The 20,463-nt window shown below is 34.8% G+C and overlaps 1 protein-coding gene across 2 annotated transcripts in view; it reads left to right on the top strand.

Annotated features, from left to right (window-relative positions):
* LOC106868117 (translocation protein SEC63 homolog) overlaps positions 1–17,508 on the top strand; it is a 32,027-nt gene extending 14,519 nt beyond the window's left edge. The window contains exons 7-19 of one of the 2 annotated variants that reach the window (XM_014913247.3): positions 321–371; positions 1,544–1,652; positions 2,122–2,216; positions 5,702–5,837; positions 6,887–6,979; positions 8,396–8,541; positions 9,238–9,385; positions 10,774–10,955; positions 12,676–12,900; positions 13,681–13,905; positions 14,825–14,923; positions 15,487–15,591; positions 16,280–17,508. In XM_014913247.3, coding sequence (XP_014768733.1) covers positions 321–371; positions 1,544–1,652; positions 2,122–2,216; positions 5,702–5,837; positions 6,887–6,979; positions 8,396–8,541; positions 9,238–9,385; positions 10,774–10,955; positions 12,676–12,900; positions 13,681–13,905; positions 14,825–14,923; positions 15,487–15,591; positions 16,280–16,417 — 1,752 coding nt within the window. In that variant the 3' untranslated portion in view covers positions 16,418–17,508. Of the gene's footprint in view, positions 1–320; positions 372–1,543; positions 1,653–2,121; positions 2,217–5,701; positions 5,838–6,886; positions 6,980–8,395; positions 8,542–9,237; positions 9,386–10,773; positions 10,956–12,675; positions 12,901–13,668; positions 13,906–14,824; positions 14,924–15,486; positions 15,592–16,279 lie in introns of both variants that reach the window. The other variant, XM_014913246.3, reaches the window with a different exon arrangement.
* The last annotated feature ends 2,955 nt before the right edge of the window (positions 17,509–20,463 follow it).

The raw sequence follows: 20,463 nt of genomic DNA, 5'->3' as shown, positions 1-20,463 counted from the left end.
GGTTGTCTCAGGCCCATAGTAGAAGACACTTGCCCAAGGTGCCGCACAGTGATTGAACCTGAGACGATGTGGTAAAGATGTAAACTTAACCACGGAGCCATACCTGTGCCTTTAGGTGAATATCTCTTAATTGCTTCTTCCAATTAAGACTTAATAACAAACGAACAGAAATTGTTAAAAATACAAATTGCTGAATAATGCATCTCGTGCTGGAATAAAAGATATAAAACTAGATATTTTGTTGATTAATGTGATATTATGAATAATGATAAACTTCTAATGATTTAAAAAAAATAAACTTCTGTTTATACTTTTAATAGGTGCTTGCTGTTTATGGTCTGGTGTTCATGATACTATTACCATTCATTGTGGTAAGTTTTATATTTCTTACTGATTTAATTCTATCTTAGTGTCTCATATAGACTTGTTTTTTTCCAGTTTGATATTTCATGAAAGAATTTTAGAGAATGGTAATGAGAATTTTGATACCCAATCCATTTCCAAAGATATAAGTGACAAAACTAAAGTGAAATAACTTTAACCCTTTAAGTGTTTAAACTGGTCATATCCGGCCCAAAAATGAAAACTCTCTGCAATTTTTAAGAAGTATTGCACACAATTTGTCTTAAATTTTTTTTTAGATCAATTAAACTTTCTTATCCTAACTCTGCTTCACAATGTACTCACTGTTATTTTTTTAATCTGATTTTTATAATAAAATGTGTGCTAAAATTTAATCTTTTCTTTCTTTATTCCAAATTATATTAGTTTTGAAATTTTGTGATGAGTCTTTTTCATAGATTCTTGCTTGATGGGTGTACATTAAAGTGATCCCATCTCAATTCAAGTAGGTTATAAAGATTATTTTCTATTTCACCTTCAGACTCTCTCTCTCTCTTTAAGACTTGAGAGACAGGCAGGTTAAATAACATAGGTATTGACCCATGGTTTATACAAACTGACCACAGTGATTATTAGTGGGAGAAGCTTATATTGGAAGACTGTCCGTTGGTGGAATATACCGCTGTGAAATTTACCTAGAACCATTTATTTTATTATAAATGCAAAACAGTACCACACACCTGCCTCCCGAGTTTCGTTTTCTGTTATTCTTTGTTTACTCATCTATGGTACACTGCGTATTTTCTTTTAATATATTTTAATTGTTATACTGTGCAGTACTGTACTCTATTTTTATTTATTAATTTTTAGGCATGAAAATGCTTATTTTACCACAGAAATAATTAGAATCTAAAAAAATTATAAATACGTATCGGCCGCAAAAACTCTTGAGATACTGAGGAGTCTGTGATATAAATTTACGTATATTAGCCAAAAATATCTACGATGTACTGAGTGTACGATAGGTGAACCGCAATATACTGAGTGTGTGATAGATGAACCGTAATATTCTGTGTGTGCGATAAGTGAACCACAATATGGCGAGGGATTACTATGTATATATATATATATATATATATGTATATATATATATATATATATATATATATATATATATATATTTTTTTTTATCTATCTACAGGGTGTATGGTGGTACCGTTCAATCAAGTTCAGTGCTGATCAAGTTTTACTTGATACTACCCATTTATATCTGTATTTCTTTAACAAGTCACCAAGCATGCATCTTAAACGTGAGTATTCCATATTGTCTCTATGTATTATACCTTTAGTTGTAAATAACCTCAGTGCATTAAACTTTTTAGATCAAGGTATATTTATGAAATCATTTAGATAATAATCACAATTTAACTCTCTATTCTATTTAGACAAGGTACTGTTTCATTGTTCACATACACTGCTAAAATTCTCATCTTTCTATTAGACACTTTTTATTTGAAACCATGTAATGATTACTTTAGCATAATAATAAAAGTTGCTTATCTTTCTATTGTAAGTTTGTGTAATAAGAAGCCTGTTTATGTAACATCTGATCTCTAATGACAATTAAGTACATATAATATTTTTTTTTATCATTTCCATTCAGTCATTTCATCTACAGTGATAAGCGAATTACATAAAAAGATAGATGTTTTGTTTGTTTTTAAATAATTTACTATAATAAAATTGGTTATATTCTGATGTATTGAATTTTTTTTTAAGGTGTTGTTATGATTTTGGCTTCTTCTTGGGAATATGACAGATTGCACAATGCTGAGATTGTGGAGCGGCCCAGTGACAATGAGGAACTTCCTGCTGTATGTATCAGATTATATACTTATATATCCAGTGTGTTATGTCGATGGAAAAGACACTTAACTCTATTGTCTGAATAATTTTATCATTGGATTTAATACCTGCTATATTGTCTGTATAATTGTTTTATTTTAACAATGCTTGAGTTTATTATTGCTTAGTTGGACGAAGACAAAGAACATCACTGGTAACCTTTGTAAGTCATCCATCATGGATGAATTTGATGCAATTAACATTCAGCTTGAACTGCTGTATTTTGATGTTTATAGAGAAAACATGTGGGTGAAAAGCAGGAGAATGGTTTTATCCAGTGGGCTTGGGTGGAGGTGGTACAAAGCTTACTAGAAGTTGTTGCATTACTAAGAGCATAAGTTACTTGAAGCTAGTGATGTTGTAGTGGCAGCAGTCTGGTGAGATGAATTTTGTAATTCTTTTTACATTTTTTCTGTTTTTTTTTTTTGTTTTTTTTTTTTTTGGTATTGTTAGATAAAAAGATGTATTTGTAAACTTGTAGAAAATTTTATTGATATAGTGTTGGTGAATGATACACTGCTTAAATTATTTGTAGTTAATGTGATATACCCCACATAAGCTGTGAGATAAATCTACAAGCAGAAGAATAATACTGATAAAGATTCTTTTGAGAGGAAGGCACGAAGAAATATTTATCAGAACATATATAGAAAATTCAAAATTCTGTGATAGAAATGACTATACTGCCTGAAATAAAATCGGTTAACCAAGTATTTACTCTATGGCCACTTGGTTGACTAACTTTGGGATTTAGAGTCAGGTACTTTCTTGTGGTGTGAAGGAAAAAAAATGCCAACAGGTAGAGAATGCAACCATTTACAGCTTGCAATGAACTAGTTTCTTTTATTTCTCCTATATGCCTACTAATGGCTAACCCTTAACTCAATATATCTATATTTATGTGAGGAAACAGTTGTGATTTGTGCAACTTGTATGTTGTGAGAATGACCCAGATGATGAAAATGATGTCTTTTTGAAACGGATTATTTTTCATGTTTGCAAATAATTTGGTGATGAAAAACGTGTGTGTGTGTGTGTGTGTGTGTGTGTGTATATATATATATATATATATATATAGACCTGCATATGTACTGACATATACAAGTATGTATTGTGTGTATATAATTATATATATATATGTGTTTTATATATATATATATATATATATATATATATATATATATATATACACACATACATAAAGAATAAGGAGAAAATTGAGAGGTAATTAATAAAAATTTTTATTGATTATAAAATATAACATCTCTGGATCAAAACAGCTGTCAGAGATGTTGTCATATTTTATAATTAATAAATAATTCTATTAATTACCTCTCCATTTTCTCTTTATTCTTTAAATATATAAACCACAATTTATATGGTTACCTTATAGTTGAACTCTTTATAGAGTGTTAACTAACCAGTATTTTCATTGGATTTATGATCCCTTTATGAGGTTTATTACCTTTACTTGATTCTATACACACACACATCATCATCATCATCATCATCATCGTTTAACATCCGTTTTCCATGCTGGCATGGGTTGGACGGTTTGATTGAGGTCTGGAGAGCCAGTGGCTGCACCAGGCTCTGATCTGATCTGGCAATGTTTCTACAGCTGGATGCCCATCCTAATGCCAACCACTCCGAGAGTGTAGTGAGTGCTTTTTATGTGCCACCGGCACAGAAACCAGTCAGGTAATCCTGGCATCAATCACATTTGGATAGTGCTTTTTACATGCCACCGGCATGGGGGGGGGGATCCAGTCCGGTGGTACTGGCATCAGCTACGTTCGGATGGTGCTTTTTACATGCCACCTGATTTACAATGCAGGTGACAAGACCATAATCCACACCACCCAATATTTTAAGCATCTTAGTGGTGATTCCTGATGGGCCAGCTGCTTTCCTTGTCTTCATATCCTTAATTGCTTTATCGACCAAGGTATTGTCGATTCGTGTAGCTGGTCCCTCAATTGGGTCAACCTTTGGCAGACTCTCCTCCTCCCATTCATTCTCCACATTCAGCAGTCTTTCATAATGCCAGCTCCAAGCCTCTTTCTTTGCAGAATCATTGAATGCAAGAGTACCATCATCCATGCAGACACATTTCTCTCCTATGACATCACAGTTTTCTCTCACACACTGTCTTGCAATCCAAAATACTACATTTCTTTGGTCCTCATGTCACTGAACATTGGCAAACTTCTTCTTTTCTGCTACTCCCTTGGCTATAACTGTCTCCTAGCTTCCCTTTTGGCTATCTGATACATTCTCCTGCTACCCCAACTCTTCCAGGCCTGTTTTTTTGCTCTAATGGCCCTGTCTACAATATTGTTCCATCCAGGATGAGGTGGTGAAGCACAACCTTCGAAGATTGGGCCTTACCGAGGCAATGATAAGTGACTGAGACCTTTGGAGATATGCTGTGCTTGAGAAGACCCGACAAGCCACCAAGTGAGACCATAACCGTGGCCTGTGCCAGTGCTGTATAACCAGCCCATTTAAGAGTACCCTTCAGTCATTGGACAATAAGCTACGCTTGCAAAAACCTGTTGCGGCAAGTGAAATCATTGTTGTGGCTGATGACAGTACCGCCTGATTGGCACCTATGCCAGTGGAACATTAAAATCAGCATTCGAGTGTGATTGTTGCCAGGGCTGCTGACTGGCTCCTGGGCCACCAGCACATAAAAAGCACCATTCGAGTGTGATCATTTCCAGTGTCACCTGACTGGCTCCTGTGCCAGTGACATGTAAAAACACTGTTTGAGCATGGTCGTTGCTAGTGCTGCCGGACTGGCTCCTGTGCAGGTGGCATGTAAAAAGCATCATTTGTGCATAGTCGATGCCAGTACCACCTGACTGGCCCTCATGCCAGTGGCACATAAAAGCACCCACTACACTCTCAGAGTGGTTGGTGTTAGAAAGGGCATCCAGCTGTAGAAACTTTGCCAGATCAGATTGGAGCCTGGTGCAGCCTCTGGCTCGCCAGCCCTCAGTCAAACCGTCTAACCCATGCCAGCATGGAAGCGGACGTTAAACAACGATCATGATGATGATATATACCACCATGACCTATATCCTAACTATGGTGGAAAAGGCTAGCCAGAGGATTTGGTTAAAAAGAGATGATGAGCGATGGCTAGAAGAATATTGAACTGTATTTAATAACCAGTTGATCTAGCAAGCAGGGCCTCATATCAGTGAGTGGGGGCACATTGATGCCATCGAGAGGCTGGCGCCGAAACTGTGCGCATTCTCTCCTGATGACCCAATACACTTTCTGGCTTCCAGTATGCGGAGTTCTTGACTGATAGCACTTGCATGTGCAAGTTGTTTGCAAAACATCTACATATATGTATATATATATATATAATGGCTAACTTTTGCTTCATAGTCTCATAAAGAGGTGCTTGAATATGAGTTTTTAATTTTTTTTATTTGCACAGCTGATGCGAGAATTAAGCAACTTAGGTGAAAACAATAAAGAGCGACCACTGTGCTTCCCTTACAGTATTAAGGCCAGAGTGTTGTTGTTTGCTCACATGGCACGGAAAAGTCTTCCAGCGGACTCACTGGAGATAGGTAAGCTACACACACACTGTAATTATTTATACCATCCATATCAATGACATTCCATTCTTGACATGATGCCATGAATGAATTCAAGATTTTGTGACTGGAACACTGAGCACAAGATCAGGAATTCAGATTTTACTACAGCAGTTGTGTTGTGTCTTGTCTCAAAGCACTATATTTCTGCTTCCATCAATTTATTTTTTACTAATTCTGCTGTTGTTTAGCAGTAGGAAGGGCATACCCTTCCTACTGCTAAACTGTAAAACTACTTGAACTGACCATATGCATATGTTCAGAATTGTTTTTGCGTGTATTTTGTCCTATCCTTAAAAGCTTAATGTTCATAATTTTCAGCTTTTGTTATTCACTGTATTGGTCTGAAGTGGGGCTCTGCACCTGTTGTCTTTGCAGGCCTTCCAAGACTGGCGAAATTGACACAGTTAATGTCATTCTTAATCAATTCAATGTTGGCTGCAAGGAAGGAACTCTAGAAAGCAGGTGTTAGGGTGGGTTTGTGGGAGCACTGGCAGGTGTGGGTCTTACAGGATTGGGCATAATTATGAGTGGTGGGATAAGGAGAAATAAACGAGCTGGGAGTGTAACAGTAGAAATGGCAGAAGGAGGAAACAATATGTTGTTCTGTCAGAGGTTGGAGTGTGTAACTTCATGCCAGTCTGTTTGGAAAAGAATTCAAAAATGGCCCAGTTTACAGGGTGTAGCTAGGTACTATAATTCACTGCTTCTGGCCGTATAGTTGGCATTAGTAAGAGCATTCAACCATTGAGGTTATGCCAAAGCAGACATTGAGGCAACAATGTAATCCTCTGATTTGTTGGATTCTGCCAGACTGTCCAACCTATGTCAGCATGGAAAACTGCAATGCCCTAATTATCATTTTGAGCTTTAGATTATTACTTAAAAAAATATATTATCTTAATTTTTACATTATTGCTTAATAATGAAGCCAAAGGCAGTTTAAATTAAAGCAAAACTACGTTTCCAGTTATTTTGAAAAATCTGTTTGTATTAAATTACAAATATTTCTTTTATTTCAGATAAACAATATATATTAAAGAAATGTCCCAGCTTGATAAATGAAATGGTGAATGTTGTTCCTCAGTTAGTTGGTGGAGCAGTACATGGCAAATGTAAGTGAAAACCAATCGTCATTATATCCATCTTTTTCTGTCTCTTTCTGTATATCACTACCTCATTCTTATCTATCTGTATCTCCCTATATTTCCATGCCAGCCTTGGGCATGGAGGTTAAATGATGAAGATAATTGGCAACAAGTTACAAAGTGACTCGAAGGCTAATAGTTTCATGTATGACACTTATCAAACACGTATATGTTATATTGCTTGATTGGTTCAATGCATTGTCTTCTGCTGGTGGTTTGCGATTAAAAAAAAAATTTTTTTTTAGATTCTTAAGAGTTTAAAAAATATATACACTATTCAATAAGGGCCAAGAATCAAACTCATCTCATTTGATCAGTTTTGGTAGTTAACATTTTAAACTTATTTGATCACTTCTGGCAGTTAACATTAGAAATTACTATTTCTGATTATTTTTTATTCATATAATCCATTTTAGCTTTTTTCTACATTCAAAGGCCAGACTATTAGATGTGTGATACTGTATATTGTGAAATATAGGCTGTATGCAGATGAAGAGAAGTGACCATCATATCTGCCTGATGAGCTGTTAATCTATGAGAAAGGCTGATTTGAGTTGAGAAAAGGCCCTGGCTAATATGTGCAAGAGAGATGGTTGCATAGAATTTGGTGTGTATTAAGATTGAATGATTAGTTGGGGGAAAAGTGCTAAGAGTTGACAATGCAGGGTACATATAGTAATATGTCAAGAAAACTGGGAAAAAATTCTAGGGTCAGGTATGAGAATATTGTTTGGTTGGCATGTGATATTCTCAGATCTGCAGAATCGAGACAAATGGCGGTATTGTATTCTGCTGGTATGATCAATTAATATAAATGTGGGAAAAATGGATATTGAAATAAGGGTAATGTTGATAATAATTAGCAAAGAATATTATTGAATTTTGTTGCTAATTATTTAGTTTTAGTGCACATATATAGGCACAGGTGTGGCTGTGTGGTAAGAAGCTTGCTTCCTAATCACATGATTTTGGGTTCAGTCCCACTGCATGGCACTTTGGGCAGGTGTCTTCTGCTATAACTAAGGGCCAATCAAAACCTTGTGAGTAGACTTGGTTGATGGAAACTATGGAAGTTCATCATATTTGTGTGTGTGTGTGTGTGTGTGTGTGTGTTAGTGTCTCTTAGCTTTGACATCGCATGAAAGCTGTAAATGAGTGTCAATGTCATACAAGCAGTTTCCTTCATTTTCAATCCACGAAAACATGTCTGCTCATGGGGGAATGTGACCCTACTTGGAAATGGGCAAGTGTTGGCAATAGGAAGGACATCTAGCTGTAAAATATTCACCTCCACAATTTCTTTCGGACCCATGTGAGCATTAAAAATGATGATAATTGTTCTAATGATATAAAAACAATTGTGCATGCTTTTATTTCTTGTAGGTTTTTCTATGCCCACTTTGGATACTCTTGAAAATATAATGAAATTATCTCAGCTGCTAACCCAAGCACTTCAGGAGAAGTCCCCTGCTCTTCTTCAGCTGCCTTACATAACACAGGATATGTTGAAATACTTTGTTTGTCGTAAAGTAAGATATTGATTCTTGTTTTATCAGTTTTGAACAAAACTTGTAAAGGTTTTTTTTACACTCAGTATTTCCTATTATACTGTTGTTTACAATTGATCTGTTGTTATTCTTGTATTAGTCAAAAAAACAATGTTTAATAATTTATTCATTTGTGTTGTATAATGTAAGCTTTTGGTTAATAGTAAGGTTTTTGTTTTGAAATTTTATTATGAGCCATTAACTTGTAGATTGACAGCTGTAAAAGTAACTGCAGTTTAAATTTTACAATAAAATTATAATAAAATCTAGTCATTCAGTATTATAGACAAACATTAACTTTAACCTTTATATTTTTTCATTGATTTTGATGTATGTGAATAATACAGATAATTACGTTACAAGATTTAAATCTCTTTTATATTTCTATTTCAAATCTCACAGGATGGTAAAATTAAAAGTAATATACAGGGGAGAGTTCAGTCAACTATTATTTCTTTTCTAACAGTTAGCACTGTTCCTGCTATATCATTACAATCTATACAAAAACTAAAATAATTTCTTGTTATATTGGAACTAATATAATACTTTTTCATGAGAAATATTAAAATGTAAAAATATTGAAGTTTTTAATTATGTGTACATATATATATATATATATATATATATAAATATATAATGTATATATATGTAAGAAAATATACATTTGTAATCTTTCAGAGAAATATTCGAAGTGTGAAAGACTTTTTGCTCATGAAAGATGAAGACCGTCGATTCATTCTTCGTAACTTGAGTGATGAAGAATATAAAAATTTACTGGATGTTGCTGCATCTATGCCTTATATAACATTTGAAGTAAAGTCTGAAGGTAACTATTTCATCTCATCTTGACTTGATATTTCTTGAAATATCTGTTATGGAGATTTCTGTTACAACTTTGCTTTTTATGGAAGTATTTCTTTCTTTAATACTTTGAATTTGATTGGCATACATTAAGATAGAATTTGTTCTTTTTTTTTTATTATTCTCTGATGTATTTGGACTTGTATTCTCATCTTAGTTGTTAAGATTACAACTTTTTCCCTATTGTATTTTCTGATGCTTGTTATATCTGGGATTGTTTTTGGAATTTCAAATGGAATCCTTAAATCAATTGATAAAGATGGAATGAAAACAGTTGTGCACGTCAGTGATATTCTTGTAGTAACCCTTTTGCTCTATTTCTGTTGAAATACACTGCCTTTGTTTCAATTAATTTTGAAAATAATTGTTTAGTAAAATAACTTTGTCATTGTTAATGCAGTATTTGCAATATGAATTAACATACAATTTTGATGGAAGGTTTTAATTTTGATAATTTCAAAATAGGAAGTTTGTATCATTGACCTTGGGTGGGTTGGTATAAAAAGGGTTAATTCTTTAACTTGCTGGTGCCACTTGCCACAACAGACAGTTGGAGTCTGGACAGCTCCTTTCTAGGCAGCTCCATCTCAAACCATCCAGTCTATGCCAGCATGGAAAGCAGATGTTAAACCAGAGTACATATAGCATACATTAACTTCATGATGGAGATTGAATTTACTGTTAGGTGAACTGCAACTTTAGCGTTTGATACCAAATGTGATAGGCACCTAAAGAAGGCTGGAGGGTGCAACGTCTGGAACTTGTGACTGTAACAACCAAAATGCGAATATTAATATATCCATCTATAATAATAATTGCATATCTCCGGAATTCAGACTAAAATTTCTTTCTTTTATAAAGACATATTTTATTACTTGACTGTCATGGCTGGCACACTGGATAATTCAACCTCATCTCTTTCCAAAGCTCATTGCTTAACCTTAGTAAAGATATCAGATCATACATGCTCAAAAGACCATCTGTATGTATTTATGTCAGTCACTTGATTTAGCTAAATCTTACTTTATGATTTAAATTCCTTTGAAACTGAATAACAGCTACTGATATAATATCTTAACAAAGACCTATTATTTGCATGGTGTCTTGATATCTTGTTTTGAAAGTTGCTAAAACTTACGTATTCATCCAAACATTTTCTTTCTGTTTTTAATATGAATTTGATTATCATGATATATCTGGTGGTAGTTGTTACAAGTGCTTGTATTGATAATGCTTGAACTAGAACTTGTAGTGATAATGCAGGAGTTGTCTCTGTAATTTTGCTTTCGACTAGTTAGACAAAAAAGTTATTTGATTTGGCTAGTAACACGTTTTTGTTTCTTCAATTTTCAGTCATTGATGATGATGATTCAACCATCACAGCTGGTTCTATAGTGACTGTGACTGTAAACCTTAAGCGGGAAAGCATGGGTGATCATTTTAGAAACACTACAGATTCCCCAAGTAAAAAGGACGATAAGAAAGATATGATGGATGCCGAGGATGTTTATGCAAAAGAAGAGGCTGAAAACAGGGTTTGTATTTGATTCATCCCAATCTTATCTGAAATGTTTGCTTTCCATGCAAATATATGTCAGTATCTTGAAAATATTAGATAAATTGCTGTATTTGTTACAGATTGCTTACTTCATGAGAGAATCACTACTTATCAGGTTCATATGATTTACATTTTATTCTATTTCTCAAGCACAGTAGCAAGGGAGTTAAAATTTAATGGACTGTTGAACATATGGCTGTTTGGCTACTAAGTATTTCTAGTCAAGAAATTCATTTCATCAACTATTTGTGGGTGGGGAGAGAAGAGACTACACGGTGATAGTAAACATCTCCTTTAAGAATTTACAAATACTTGAGATTTTATGATGCATCCCATCTGTGCTATCATGAAAAAAGAAAAAGAAAATAATAAAGTCAAGTGGTGGTATGAAATAAGTTTGCTAAAGCAATTAGTTGATCTCCAATCCCTCTAGGTGCTAGTAACTTCAATAAGAAACAGTTTGAACTGTGACATCCTTTCCAGTCCATAGCCACAAGGAAAGATATATAAAATGATGATGATGATTACTCCTGGCCCATTGTCATCTCCTCACACTACCAATCACTTCATTATTGAGTTGCAGGTGTGGCTGTAGTTAAGAAGTTTGCTTCCTACGCACATGGTTTCAGGTTCAGTTGCACTGTGTGGCACCTTTGGCAAGTGATTTCTGAGCCTGGTCTGATCAAAGCCTTGTGAGTGAACTTGGTAATCATAAACTGAAAGAAGTCTGTTAGTGTATGTTTGTGTCTTTGTCTTGACATTGCATGAGAGTTGTGAATAAATGTCACTGTCATACATGCAGTGGCATTCATTTCCATTATTCTGCCAGAACATGTCTGACCATGAGGAAATATTACATTGCTTGGAAATATATGAGGAGTGGTTACTGGAAGGGCACCCAGCCATAGAAAATCTGCCTCAACACATTCTGTCTGAACCATTCAAGCATAGAAAAGTGGATGGTAAAATGATGACAACGATGATAGTCCATATTTTTTCCAAGATGAATATATAGTGATGTCTGTTTGTCAAACTTCTTCCTCTCTACAATGTTTCAGTTGGCATTCTCAGCGGTGTCATATAAAAGTGCCCGTGCAGCGCCACATAAAAATGCCTGTGTGGTGCCACATAAAAATGCTCATGTAGCACCATGTAAAAGTGCCTGTATGATACCACATAAAAGTACCCAGCACACTCTGTGAAGTGGTTGGCATTAGGAAGGGCATCCAGCCATAGAAACCATACTAAATCAGACTGGAGTCTAGTGCAGCACTCTAGCTTGCCAAGTTTGGTCAAACTGTCCAACCCATGCCAGCATGAACAATGGATGTTAAATGATGAATGACGATGAAAAGTTCCTGGTTCAACCTCTGGCCTAGCTCAGAATATCATCTAAAGATGATTAGAGAATATACAGATTGAAGTGCATCAATATATAGAAGTTGAGGTTATTTCTTGCAAATGCTAAAATGTTCAAAACTAGCTTGCCTAGTAAAATGAATTCAATATTTTATTTTTTATTAGTTTAACTATTCTGTTAGCACAAGTATCTCAAATCAGTGTCTTGTTAGAATTGACTCCTTTTCTTTGAAAAGAGCATCTAGTTGTAGAAATAATTACTTCAGCTAATAAACCATTCCATTTATTCAAGTATGGAAACATGGATGTAAAAACAGTTGAATCTTGTTTTGTTATAGGTCACTGAATCTCCACAGAGGAGACCTCTTAGACCCTGGGAAAAGAAAAAGAAGAAAAATAACAAGAAATCTGGCAAGAAATCTAATAAGAAAGTTAAAGGTCCACCACCCCGATCTAATACATCTTCAGCACAGGCGGCGGCAGCAGCAGCAGCAGCAGCAGCAGCAGAGAGTAAGGAGGATAAGAAAGGAACTGTTGCTACTATTTATCCTGCTAGTTCTGAGGTATTTTATAATTTTCAGATATTACAGTGAAGTAATTGAATATTTTCTGTTTAAACTTGATTGTATAATTATGATTGTTGCTTTGAGAAAAGTAATTTAATAAGTCATATAATTGATAAATTCTATAATAAATTGTATTGGTGCTGCTGTGACTATTATCTACAATGTCATGACAAGTATATATCAAATCTGTTATAAAAGCAAGTGTGAAATTAAGGGCAAAATAACATTTTGCTTGCTTCTGCTAATTTTAGCTGAAAACAAGTCCCTTACCTATTGCTTAAGTTGTAAACAATTGTCAAAACAACCAATTGTTGAACCTCTTGCTAGAATAACAAAGCACCCAGTATACTCTGTAAAATAATTGGCATTAAGATGAGCGACCACTCAGAAACCTTGCCAAAGCAAATATTAGAGTTCTCGAACCCATCAAATCTTGTCAAACTGTCTACCGCATGCCGACCTGGAACAAGGATGTTAAATGTTGATGATTTATTTGTATGGATATGTACATTTGTGCATGAATGTACATACATACATACATATATATATATATATATATTATTTAAGAGTTCCAACTCTGTCTGTTTTTTATGTTTTAGAGAACAAATATTGTAGAGAACAAATATTGTCAAATTCTATTTCACGAACCAGAGGGAGGATGAAAACGAGTAGAATTGAGTGCAGGGATCTTTAAACCTGATCATATGTTTCTGTATGCAGAATGATTTCTTAGATTTGTATGTGTATTGTATATTAAAAATATAGCATTTAATTCAGACAGCAGAGGCTGAGAATGGTAAAGGAGAGAGTGAAAATGGGTCTGATCATGAAGGAAGTGAAAACTCTGATGAGGATGTAAAAGACGGCAACTGGAAAGATAATGCTAATGCAAAAGATGATGATGAAGACTGGTCTAAGTATCAGGCTGATATAAAGAAGGAAACCATTTTAGAAACAAAATCTAAAGAAAGTCATCCTGTTCATTGTCCATATTTCCCTCTTGTGAGTACAATTATTTCTTTTTGGAGATATTCTTCTAAGTTTTTGGAAGATGGGGATTAATTTAATGATAGTTTATATTTCTTTTTGTTCTCATTTGTTTGGGCTTAGACCACGTTGCTGTTGTGTTATGTGATAAAATAGTTTACTGTTGTACAAGGTGCATCTACTGAATAATTATTTCATTGCTGAACAGAAATTTTTAAAGATTGCTGGAATTTATCATGGGAAGTTGCTTCATTAATATAAAGAATGCAAAACTATTCTGATATTAAGAAAGATTAGATTGACTTTTGGCATATTCGTTGCAATAGTTTACATTGTAAACATGAACAAGGATTAATATTTTAAATAAGCATATGATTAAACACTGGTTATACATCTCATTTATTCATCAACTCACAAACAGGATAATATATGTCCTCTAAAACCACCCATTTTGTTTATGACCAAAGATGTGACCAAAAATTCAACTAATCTAAAATTTAATCTTTATATGTTCATTAACACTTTCTATATTCAGTTTTATATATTTGTGGAATACATTATACCTAGGGCAACATCAACCCATTTCGAATATGGTAATGTTAACTGAGAATGTCTATATTATATATGAGTGTGGACATTTATAGATAACTCCGTGGCACATGCAAAATACAAAGTTTTCTTGACTTGTTGGTTCTGGAGGAAGAGGCAGTATCCATGGCTTTTGCAGGTCCTCTTGGACCAGTCAAATTGTTACTTTAATGTGCCACTTGAGCCTCTGTTACATCAACACATGTGGTTAAGATATGAGCAGGGTGGGAATTCCAGGGGGCTATTCTTTTGGGAAGGAAAGTGGAGTGGTTTAGGACTGATTTATGTTTGTTAATGAGTTCATTTATTATTTGATGACATCCTTTATGTTTCTGTTGAATTGTAGGAAAAACAGGAGTGTTGGTGGCTGTACATTGCCGACCGGAAACAGAAAATGCTTATATCTGCACCTGTGTTTATTTCGAGCTTAAAGTATGAAGAAAAGGTAAATCTTGATTTAGACATTGCATTAAATTTCTAATCAAGAAATATTAATTTGTATGAGCAGCTGTCTTGCTTCCGCGCTAATGGCATGTAAATGGCACCATTTGAGCATAATCGTTATCAGTGTTGCCTTCCTGGCATGTGAAAAGACATTCGAGCGAGGTCGTTGCCAGTGCCGCCGGACTGGCTCCTGTGCAGGTGGCACATAAAATACACCATTTTGAGCATGGCCGTTGCCAGTACCGCCTGACTGGCCTTCGTGCCGGTGACACATAAAAGCACCCACTACACTCTCGGAGTGGTTGGCGTTAGGAAGGGCATCCTGCTGTAGAAACTCTGCCAAATCAGATTGGAGCCTGGCGTAGCCATCTGGTTCGCCAGTCCTCAGTCAAATCATCCAACCCATGCTAGCATGGAAAGCGGACATTAAACGATGATGATGATAGCCTAATCTGCAATGTGCTACGGTTGTTATTCCTTTCTCATGAAACATATCCTACCAATATTAACCCTTTTGCTGCTAGTATCCAAGACAATGTTATTTATATATATTTTCTCCTGCAGATTGAAGTGAAATTTTCTGCACCAAGAAAACCTGGCATTTACCATTATTCAGTCTATTTGAGATCTGATTCCTATTTAGATTCGGACCAAGTGCATGGTTTAAGGGTAAGTGATTTTTTGCATTGCTTATGTTTATTTCTCTCATTCCCACCGACTCTCTTTCTACTTTTCTATGCTCTTTCCTTTTTTTTAATTTCACATTTATTTTTCTCATCTTTTCATTTAAAAATACACTCACACACACACACACATTTATTTGCTTCTTATCATATGCATCTGACATATCTGTATCATTGTATACACACATATGTATATCTTCCTACTGTTTTCAGGCCAAAAATAAGTATTTTTAGAATATAACAGCACAGTCAAGCTGTTTTATTTAGTGATTATTTTCCCCAAATTTATTTTCTTTTGTATAGACTGATTCTCTTGTTAAGATGAAGCCAATAGAAAATATTACATAACTGAAAGATTAATAAGTTTTCATATTGTGATCAGTTTTTTTATTTACTGCGAATTTTTTGGATAACACGCAGAAGCAAAACAATTTGACTTTTTGTTTTACTATGTTTCAATAGAAATGAGAATTTTTTTTCTGTATTTTTTTTTTTTCTTTTATAGTCTTATTTTCTGATTTCTCTGTATTTACTACTTTTACCTTTTGTTTAATTCTATGTTTTGGGTCCACATGTTATGATTTGACAAATTATTAGTTGTCCAGTAATGTGAAAAAAAACCCAAACATTTCTACATTCTTATATTTTGATTTGTTTTATATTCATATATTCAGCTTGATGTAAAACAAGCCAAGATAATCGAGGACCACCCACAATGGGAGATTTCTGATGATGATGATGATAAGAAGGAAGAGGAGGCTAGTGGAGATTCTGACTATTCTACAGACAATGAAGAATCTGATTCTGAATAAATATATTTTGATGTACAAGTGTTGATGTCAGTTTTATAAACCCAATAACTACAGGCTTTTGGGGGTTTGTGTTTTTTTTTTCAACTCCTTTTGTTAACATCTCAGTTGTTCGACTCATCACTGTTGTGCCCCAGTATATTTTCAAGAATATTACTGAGATAATTCTTAGAAAAAGCAATGCTTTTTTTATATGTGATACTTTATGCATCATATGTGATGGATTTCTTTAAATCTCATGAATCTATTTCATCGATGAAGTTTATAAAACATGAAAAAAAAACCAAAACAACACTAACAATTATACCAATGCATTCAATACAGCAATCATTAGGGAAGAATTGTAATAAGCATTCCTTTGTATGTTGAAGCTACGAAGCCTTTCCCAGATCATTTCATGGCAGCAGTGTAGCTTTTAGTTTCTAGTTTCAGTGTTTGAAAGATGAACAGATTAAAAGAAAAAAGATATTTTTTTTAGGTTATTATTTATAGAATTTCAAGTCTTGAAACGGGAAATAAAGCTGCTCTCCATACTCCAGTAAAATAAATGAGCCATTTACCAGTAAACAGAAAAAGACTAAAATGATAATAATGATAATGACAAGTCCTTTATGAAATAATGATTTAAAAAATATATTACAGTTTTATTAATATTTAAATGTTAATTTTTCATATGCTTGTGTCCTGTTTCATTCATTTTTAAACAGAGTTTTGACTTTCTGACTGTTTTGCCTTCCTATGATTTCTCATGGAATATTTTTTTAATGCTTATTTAAACACACAACTGAAACATTTTACTTTAAATGTGTATATTTTTATTTTACTATTATTTTATTTTCTTTATATTTTTGTCCCAAATTTATTTGACCAAACTTTGCTGAAATATTAGGTGCATGCACTGTTTACCTTTGTTTAAAGGTAAAATGGGTAATTAGAGGACAAACAGCTTGTAGGTTTCTTCAGAACAAGCATTCAAGAATCATTTTATAATCAACAGACCAAAACAATTCAATCTTCTTTGGAACTTCTGTACATAATTTCTGTAATACTCTGTTAACTTCACTTAAAGCTAATAAAATCACTATTGAAAATCCTGCTTATTTCAATATTTCCCTTTCTTTTCCTCTTTTTCCTTTGTTTCGATTTCTGCTGCTGCTGTCATCCTTGTCGTTGCTTCAACAACATCAAAACATGAATGACTACTCATATCACAGAAACAATTTTGCACTACTTCCTTCTTTTGCATGAAAAGCACACAGCTAAGGCATTCAAACTTACTGCCTATATTTAACTTTGCAGTCTCTCACCAACTCATTGCAGTATAATATATATATAACGTTGGGCCTCATGGTGGGGATAAGTGACCGAGACCTTTGGTGATATGCTGTGCTTGAGAAGACTCGTCAAGCCAAGTGATATCGTAGTTGTGGTTGATGCCAGTGCCATGTAACTGGCACCTTGAACCAGAGGCACATAAAAAGCACCCATTACACACTTGGAGTGGTTGGCACTAGGAAGGGCATCTAGCCATAGAAACCATACCAAATCTGATTGGAACCTTGTGCAGCTCTCCAGCTTACCAATTTCAGTCAAACCATCTAACCCATGCAAGTATAGAAAGCAGATGCTAAATGATGATAATGATGAACATTGCTGGATAATAAAATGACAAGTTAGCAAAGATGTTAAGACATTAGGTAATTGCCAGTGCCTCAAGTTTAACTACTAAGGTAAACTTTGCCTTTCATTCTTTGTGTTGACAAAAGTACCAATCCAGGGCAGTGGATTGGCAGAACTGTTAGTACTGGGCAAGATAGCTTGTGTCTGTTCTGACATTTACAAAATCCAACTAAAACATCTGGTTGATTGTCAGACATAGTTTCCCATTATAACTACCAGCTGCCCACATGTATACTTCTGCATATCTTCCTGCTTCTACTATTTTTGAACTATCCAGCTGCACTTTACTTCTACCCTTGCTTATGTAATGCACCAGCTATTCTTCCACTTGTCATCCCTATTATCTTTCACTTCACACTGAACAAGTCACTCATTCATTCTTCCCTGGATCTGCAGTCATCTGAAATTCTTCCCTCCCTTCTATATTTTTCCTTCACTTATTAAACTTGCCTGAAGTTCAAGCTGAACGTCTACAAAATTAATCTCAATGGGAGCACCCCTCTCCCAGGCTGATAGGCACTGACTACACTCCTCTTCTATAGATCCAGGCTAACCAAAGCCTTGTGTGTGGATTTGGTACACAGAAATTGAAAAAAAAAAGCCTATTGTGTGTGTGTGTGTGTGTGTGTGTGGCAGGAGATTTGGCCATAGAAAATCTACTTCAACAAATTCTAACACATGCAAACATAAAAAAGTGAACATTACATGATGAATTCACTTACAATATTAATTTGTCCTTGTATGTCTATTGAGGACGTGTGGAAATATTTCCAAATCCAGAAGGGTGGTCTGGAGTCCAAAGACCAAAGTGCTAAGTAGTAACTGTGCACAGTATTTCAATATCACTTGGGAAATGAATTTGTTTGATACGTAGTTGACAGTTCTAATTCATATGTACTCAGCCGACTTACTAATTGCAGTTAGGTCTTATGTCAAGGAGAGAGTCATTTCATAGTTACTCAATCTGCTAAAATTAGCCATCAAATTTTCTTTGCACTACATTTTATTATTTTAAAGGGAGTAGATGTTGGATAATGTTGTCTGGAAAGATAGTTGATCATGATGGGAATGGCTTCAACCCTAGATATACTTGACCAAGCTGATGTTGGGCTTTGCTAAGAAACTGCTAAATCTAGCTTTCTGTCTGGTTTTCTCAGGATGAATGATATATATACGAGGGGGTGCTGAAAAATTCTTGGCTTTGGGTAAAAGAAAATACAGGGGGATCAGTTAATTATGATTTTATTCAACATATTCCCCTCTCAGATTCACACACTTATTGCAGTGGTCCTTCAGTTTTAATAAGCTCTGTGAAAGAACTCAGAAGGCTGGGCCTCCAACCAGGCCTTTTGTGATACCCTTAAAGCCAGGAACTTTCCAGCACCCTTGTACAGTCTGACGGTGAATGACACTTAGGGCTGGTTGCCCTGTGAGTTTGAGTTTATTGAAGACTTCAGGAAGCGGCTGGTGTGTCAGGAAGGAGAATTTGGGAGGAATGTTGTAGCTTTTATTATTATTATTATTATTATTATTAGAGATGCTTCTAACAGGCCTTTTGATTGAGGAGTGGCCATTAAGAGGACCATATAAAGATAGTAAAGACCTTGGCAAGGGATCAAAAGGCTCAACTACAATTTTGGAGGTAGTAACCATAGAAAATGTTCTTTTAAGTGAACTGGTTTGGGGTGTATTATTTTGGTCACCTTGTCTCAGATGGGCCATTTTATTAATTCTGAAGGGCGCAAAAGCATTGTGCACTACTTATGACAGTGTAGTTGCTAGCAAACATGGAGACTTTTGATGTATCCACTTTTGATCCTGTGAAACATTGAAGATGTGACAGCCTGAAAGATGGAGGAGGCTTGCACCAAAATTCAGCTGATTTTCAGTTTCAATTGAGTAAACTAGGGTAACCTGAAATAAAGTGCCTTGCAGAAGGATACAGTGTGGCATTGGACAAACAGTTGAGCCCACAACTTTAGGATAGCGAGGCCAGCACCCTAGCCCAAGCCATACAGCTTTTGAAAGGTGATCATGTTAAAAGCAAAGAAAAGTAATACAATAATAAAATTGTTCACTTAAACCATCACCTGCATGGTTACTAGCAATATTTTTGTAATATTTATGCCATTTCACTTGGTTCTCCCTCTCTCTCTCTCTGGTTTAATCTAGTACGTGTTATCTATAACATCCAGAATGTAGGCCCTAGAACTTGATATTTCAGTATATGAAGATGTAGGTAAAGGAGTATATAGATGCTGTCAGTGTGTTTGGTTGCAGTGAGGAGTAGAAGAATTTGATGTTTTGGGCACAAACCCTTTAAGCCCTAAAAAAAAACTTTTTCATTTCACACGGCAACCAATAAACTC

Source organism: Octopus bimaculoides, chromosome 2, assembly GCF_046866305.1.
Source record: "Octopus bimaculoides isolate indiv1 chromosome 2, ASM4686630v1, whole genome shotgun sequence".
Classification (NCBI taxonomy): domain Eukaryota; kingdom Metazoa; phylum Mollusca; class Cephalopoda; order Octopoda; family Octopodidae; genus Octopus; species Octopus bimaculoides.
This window is presented reverse-complemented; position numbering and strand designations above follow the sequence as displayed.